The sequence below is a fragment of the Aotus nancymaae genome, unplaced genomic scaffold (genome assembly GCF_030222135.1).
Source record: "Aotus nancymaae isolate 86718 unplaced genomic scaffold, 86718_ANA_hifiasm-v0.15.2.pri h1tg000009l, whole genome shotgun sequence".
NCBI lineage: Eukaryota > Metazoa > Chordata > Mammalia > Primates > Aotidae > Aotus > Aotus nancymaae.
In genome coordinates, this window is record NW_026988420.1 from 16,296,436 (window position 1) to 16,303,349 (window position 6,914).

Here is a 6,914-nt window from a genome sequence, read left to right on the forward strand (position 1 = left end):
CCCTATCAGTGAAGTCAAAGATGGAAGATGAACTCTTTCAAACCTTTCAGGTGCTCCCTCCTTTCCTTAAAGTCTCTTATAGGGAGCCCCTTCTTGGCCCTCTCCATCCTGTGAGTCAGCACTGATAGGGCACAGATGGGTTACTGCCAGCAGTGTTGGGGTGAGCCTGCAAGCACACATCACTGGGGGTCTGATGTGACAATGACCGCCTGCCCCCTCTGAGGGCTACAGGACTTGCCCAGTTGGGAAGCAGCTAAGCAGTAAGTAACTGCTGACTTTAGACTGTATAGTATTTGTTCTAAGCATAAGGTCATATATAATATTTTTCTTAAAAAGTTCCTAGTCTTACAGTATTACTGAAAACTAGGAATGTTTCTTTAATGCATGTGTTTATAGCTATACAGATACAAGTCTACAGTTTTATATTGTACTTTATATCTTAATACACATCTACATATTTGATATGGTTATTTTATTTCCTTCTTAAAGATAGTTTAGTGTTCACTTGAGAAAAACTTGGAGGTGGATTTTTTTCAACATCTTAACCCGGTAGATGGCCATTCATCCAGCAGCTATTTCCTGAACATCCATCCTGTGGCAGACATTTCGCTGGATGACAGAACATAGAAATGGAATATGAGGTGTTTCTAGTGGGACAGGAAGGGCACAGGCTCAGTCTGAGCTTAGTGAGGGGGCATCAGGAGAAGCTGCCTGGAGGAGGTGACTCCTTATCTAAGTCTTGAAGGATTTGCTAGGTGAACTGAAGTGAGGTTGGGCAAGGCTATCCAGGGAGAGGGGCCAGCCTGGCATGGAAGTGAGGGAGGACATATTGGAAGGATTCCAGACAAAGAATCACACAATATAGAAAATCAAAGTTCCAAAGTGCAGTTAAATTCAGCTCAATTCAACCAACATTTTCCCCAATTCCCTCCTATATAAACGACTTTATATTACAATAGCTGCTAAGTTTGCTAGGTTACAGAGATGGCAGGAAGACATGTCCACACCTAATTTCAATCAAGTGTGACAAGTAACAGTGGAGTAATAGACAGCATCAGGAGGTGGAGAGGAACTTTGTCTGGAGGGTCTGAGTAGCTTTCAGAGGGGAAGGATGAGCAGGAATTCAAGCCCACATCAGGAGGAAAAGGGGCTCTCAGTAGAGGATGCGGCATGTGCCTCACCATACAGGCAGGAAACTGCAGGCAGGTGCCAAGAGCTGAAGAGAACTGGTTAATACTGGGCCTTGGATTTGGAGTTGGAGGCAGGCTGGGTGGGAAGGAGAGGGAGAAGCAAGCGGGAGGTGGGCTGCACAGGCCCTTCCTAGGGCGTTCGGTTTTGATCTTTGGGCTACGGGGTCTTCGAAGGTGTATGAACTAACATGATATGACAAGAGATCATTTTAGAAAACACCTATAGGGCTTCAGTACAGGGGTGGATGAGAGGGTAAGATCAATACAGAGAGCAGTGAGGCTGCTACAATCATCCTGGCCTGACCCGGCTGTGGTTGGGGAGAGGGTATAGGGGCATAGTTTCAAGAAATGTTAAGGATCTCAGGTAGGAGAGCTGGGTGATTGAGGAGAGGTCTGGAGAGGGAGTGGGAGAGGGAGCAGTCGAGAATGTGCCCCCTGTTCTGGATGAATGGTGATGCCACCAGCTGTCCGCAGCCTAGCCCCTCTCTCTTCATATGCACGCACGCGTGTGCGCATGCACGCGCGCGCGCGCGCACACACACACACACACACACACACACACCAGCTATGTGTCTTTTCTCTTCCTTCACTCCTTGTTTCTAAGCCAGAAATGGAAAAACACCGAGAAAGCCCTGAAAATTTCCCCAAAAGGTCTCATGGATGATGGGTTAGTGAGGTCCACTGAGTGAGGCCAGACCCTGGCAGCTTCCTCCAGAAGCCACAAAATGCAAAACAATGCTCTCAGCGTGTGCATGCACCCCTCATCTGACAACACTGAGCTCTTTCCTGCACTCTAACCACCTTCCCATGTCCAGCACTTTTTCTCATCCCTTGACTCATGTTAGTAGTTACAGGAATTGTTATGAATAGTTCCGATATCCGATTCCTCAGATATATGGCAATGTTTGAAGATCATTCTCTCTCCTCTCCTCCTTCCTTCCTTCTCTCTCTCTTTTTCTCTTTTCTTTTCCTTCTTTCTTCTCCCCAGCTTTTATTTTATTGTGAAATATACTGTATCGACTGGGGCACATAAATATCCATGTACCACTTAACACATTTTTATAACGACTCACATGAAACCACCACCAAGCAAAGAATCAGAATCCTGCTAGTGCTGCAGAAGCCTCTCTCAGGTACTCACCTAATCACAACCCTTAGTTCCACCTCCTCATCCCATACCCCTGATCCCCCGACACCAGCAACTACTACTCTGACTGTGGGACTCACTTTCTTGCTTTTCTCTTTCTGTGTTAACAGGGAAGTATGCTCCCCTAGACAATGGCGTTTAGTTTGCTTGTTTGGAACTTCATTCTTTGAAATTCCCTGATCCTGCCTCTCTCTTTCAGCATGGTGTTTAGAAGATTCACCCATGCTGCTGTAGGCAGCCGTGCTATCTGCCATGTGGATATACCACCATTTTTTATTCCACTTTATTTGGAATGGTCATTGGATTGTTTCCAGAGTTGAGTTTTTTGTTTGTTTGTTTGTTTGTTTTTGAGACAAGAGTCTTGCTTTTGTCACTCAGGCTGGAGTGCAATGGCACAGTCTCGGCTCACTGCAACCTCCACCTCCCAGGTTCAAGCGATTCTCCTGCCTCAGCCTCCCAAGTAGCTGAGATTACAGGCACCTGCCACCATGCCCAGCTAATTTTTTTGTATTTTCAGTAGAGATAGGGTTTCACCATGTTGGCCAGGCTGGTCTCGAACTCCTCACCTCATGATCTGCCCACCTCAGCCTCCCAATGTACTGGGATTACAGGCATGAGCCACCACACCCGGCCAAGTTGAGCTCTTATGAACAAAGCTCCTTGAACACGCTTGTACATGTATCCTGGTCACAGTTCCCAAGTTTCCTCAGGGTTTATATCTGTGACTGGAGCTGCCGAGTCATCAGGTGTCTTTCTGATTGTTCCATATAACTCAGTATCGTGTGAGGGTCTTCTTGGTCCACGTCCCTGGCAACATTCACCATTGTCTCTCACCTTTTTGTTTTAAACTACTTTTCCCAAAATAGACTCCTCTCCTAAAATACACTCCCCTCCTCTCTGCTGAGGTCAGTGGGTCTATCCTCTGTGTCCCAGCCTCATAATAGAGGACATTCACATGTGAGCATGCCTATAGGCAGCTAGGAACCATTCCCAAGTGAGTACACCAAAACCTAAGTTCGTTTGGATTGATCTGACAAACGTAAATTCTTCTAGGCTGTATGATGTCACACCTGTGTGCTCTGATTCCCTAGTTGAGAGCTAGGGTATCTGTCCTTGTTGGCCGAGAGTCTATGGTTTTAGTAGCCTTGAGTTTGAATGTCCTGACTGCCTCTCCAGCTCAAAGGCATGACCACCCTGCATGCTTCTCTACCAAAGCTTGTCCCTCACAAACACCACCATGGGGACAAAGAGCAGTGATTACATTTTCCCAAATCCAGGAGTACAGACCCAAGGGCTGTCCCCTGGCATGTGACACTCACGGACCTGTCTTCTCTGCTGCCCCTGCAGGATTTGACCAGCCGACCTGGACTTGGCCAATGATCCTGTCATCCCTCATGGCCACCCCGCCATTCCGGCTGTTAAGGAAGATGTTTTCCTTCAAGGTGAGCAGATGGATGGCGTTTGCCTGCTTCCGGCCACCGGTGCTATCCTCTCCCAGAGTTCGCCAGAAGAAACTAATGCACAAGCTGCAGGAGGAAAAGGCTCTTCGCGAAGAGATGAAAACTTTCCGTGAGAAAATAGAGGACTTCAGGGAAGAGATGTGGACTTCCCGAGGCAAGATCCATGCTTTCCGGGGCCAGATCCTGGGTTTGTGGGAAGAAGAGAGACCTTTCTGGGAAGAGGAGAAAACCTTCTGGAAGGAGGAGAAATCCTTCTGGGAAATGGAAAAGTCTTTCAAGGAGGAAGAGAAAACTTTCTGGAAAAAATATGACACCTTCTCGAAGAAGGATAAGGCCTTCTGGGAAGAGGACAATGCCTTGTGGGAAAGAGACCAGAACCTTCTTCAGGAGGACAAGGCCCTGTGGGACGAAGAAAAGGCCCTGTGGGCGGAGGAAAGAGCCCTCCTTGAGGAGGAGAAAGCTCTGTGGGAGGATAAAAAGTCCCTCTGGGAGGAGGAGAATGCCCTCTGGGAGGAGGAAAAGGCCTTCTGGATGGAGGGCCATGGCCACATTGCCAGGGACCAGATGCTCGAGGACGGGCCCCACGACGCCAATGGAGGGCAGCGCTCACTGGCCTTCTCTCGAGGCAGGGCGTAGCCAGCATGCGGGTGCAGGGCCTGCGATCCAGACTCCGCTGGGGTGGGATTCAAGTCCAGGGTGAACCCCTGTGCTGGAGAAAATACACACTCACTTGTCTCCTTGCTTTAAAGATCTAATAAAGTCCTGAGACAAAGTTTGGAAAACCAACTTATTTGAGGAAGGCTGGCCGCATTTTTTCCAGGTTTTGTGATGCTTCAAGGTCATATTTCACTTTGGGGCCACAGAGCTCGATCCCAGGCAGCTCCCAGTGACCCCAGCCTGTGTGGGTGTTTGGAAGTAGAGATACTGTGGCTCTCTTCAAAAGAGTCAAAACGGGGAAGAGAGGCTCAGGCCGCGCCAGCTAGAGACACACAGGGACGGAGAGGGGCTCAGACACTGCTGCCTCCACCACGCTGTGGGGACGTCACTTCTCTTCACTTGGGGCAGTCTTGGAGGCCTGGAGAGGGCTGTAAGCATTCCAGTAAAGGCTACTGTGCCGTTAACTCTTCATCTGTGCCTCTTCCCACCTGGTAGGCCACGTGGAGGACTCAGGCAGAATCCCTGAATGAGCCACTCGCTGGCAGTTCCAAGCTCCACCAAATGCCTCGGCTGCCCTGCTTAGGCAGCATGAGAACAGGGCCTTGGAGTGGGGACTGAGACTCAAGAGTGTGGCCCCCAAGAGCACTGACCCCCCTGATGAGGGAGTCCAGTTGACCCATAGAGTGGCCTGGGCAGTGCCCCTGCCCCCACATATTCCCACTCACATAAGTTGCATGGTCCCTGTGTTTCTGTATTATATATTCCTTTTTGGGGGGCTTCCTGCTTTCATCCATTTTAAAATTAAAATACCCTAGGGAGGTAATATATTGAATGAATGTGCATGAATGTGGTCAAGCAACTTATGTGCCCAACTTTTCTTTTGGGGGTGGGGAGATTAGATGGCCTACATGGGGAATGCTATGGAAACGACCAGAAGTAAGGGAGTAAGAAGCACCACCACAAATGTGTCCTGCTTCCCCTTTCCTTAGGCCTGGCCTTCACTGTTATCAACACATCAACTTACCTTGCCGTGGTGGGTCCCCTACTACTTGACAAGCACTTTCTCATGCACCTCTTCATGTGACCTTCACCACAGCTCTGTGGGCTGGCAGGGAAGATGCATAGACCCATTGTACAGATGAGGAAACAGAGACCTAAAGAATCAATGTGAGTGCATGTGGTCCGGCAAGTAGCAAATGGGAGGGCCAGGACCAGAACCCACATTGTCTGCCTCTTGGTATTGTGGCCCCTTCCTAACACAGCTCTGGGTCATGGAAAGCGACTTGGCTGTGTCATGACCAAGGTCTGACTCTTGGTCATCTATTGCTGTCCCCATCCTCACATTATTAACCTCAACAAAGCTATTCCTCACTGCCCCGAGAAGGGGGACCATTTCCTAAGGTCTTATGTGCCAGCATTAGACTTCTTGCTGTCTAGAATTCTCCTGTCCCTTTAAACATATCAATGGGGCAAGCTCCACCCTCGTCCCTAAATGAAAACTCAAGTAGACACATGGATTCTTCCAGTCACTTTAAGTTAAAAAACACAGTCCCAATTCAGTATATATATATATATTTTTTCAAGACAGACTAGCTCTGTCGCCCAGGCTGGAGTGCAGTGGCGCAATCTCAGCTCACTGCAACCTCCACCTCCTGGTTTCAAGCAATTCTCTTTCCTCAGCTTCCTGAGTAACTGAGATTACATACACATGCTGCCACACCCAGCTAATTTTTGTATTTTTAGTAGAGATGGGGTTTCACCATGTTGGCCAGGATGGTCTCGATCTCTTAACCTCATAATCTTCCCACCTCAGTCTCCCAAAGTGCTGGGATTCCAGGCGTGAGCCACCGCACCCAGCCCCAATTCAGTAATTAAGATGTTCCATTCCCATGTGATAGTCAAAGTTCTGAACCCTCAAGTAGGCTCTGAAGCAATCAGAAATCTTGCAGCTGAAGAGAAGATAAAACAGCTGGTTACTTCCCCTTTTTCTCTCCTGGTTGTGCTCATGTAGGTTTGGATCCTTCTGAGGTGGAAGCAGAGGGGATGGAGAAGCAGGAAAGTTCTTCCATGACTGGTCCTATTCTAGAGCTCTAGCTTTGACCTTCTCTGGATTTGACAGCTGTTTAAAGCTGCTTCTTGCTCTTTATGGTGGCTTTTGTGGTTCCTTGGTTACCCCTTTCCCTGTGAAATCAATGCCAAGGGGAAGTCACTCACATGAGGCCCAAGCAAAGTGAAGCCAGGGGGTCATGAAGGAGGGGATCTCATGTTCATATTTCTGAGATAAGAACACAAGGACCTTCTAAAAACCCATAAATCCCTGAACATCCTGCATGTCCTGCACATCTTGCTGCTCAACACAAGTCTGTAGCAGGGCTACCACAAGAGATTCTGCAAGATTGTGGCATTCCAGATAAGCTGCTTGTATAAGACTTGCCTAGCAATGGTTGTCTCCACCAATAA

At 48.4% G+C, this 6,914-nt stretch overlaps 1 protein-coding gene across 2 annotated transcripts; it reads left to right on the forward strand.

Annotated features, from left to right (window-relative positions):
- On the forward strand, positions 1-4,583 carry CCDC70 (coiled-coil domain containing 70). Of its 2 annotated transcripts, XM_021674548.2 has the most exons (3): positions 1-260; positions 3,243-3,331; positions 3,685-4,583. In XM_021674548.2, the coding sequence occupies exon 3, from the start codon at positions 3,714-3,716 to the stop codon at positions 4,431-4,433; it is 720 nt and encodes a 239-aa protein (XP_021530223.1). In that variant the 5' UTR covers positions 1-260; positions 3,243-3,331; positions 3,685-3,713; the 3' UTR covers positions 4,434-4,583. The 2 variants fall into 2 exon arrangements, with proteins under 2 accessions (XP_021530223.1, XP_012321640.1); XM_012466217.3 differs by lacking the exon at positions 3,243-3,331.
- The last annotated feature ends 2,331 nt before the right edge of the window (positions 4,584-6,914 follow it).

Bases quoted from the DNA above. Each gene is read 5' to 3' on its own strand.
- CCDC70 (XM_021674548.2), top strand. From the start codon at position 3,714: ATGATCCTGTCATCCCTCATGGCCACCCCGCCATTCCGGCTGTTAAGG.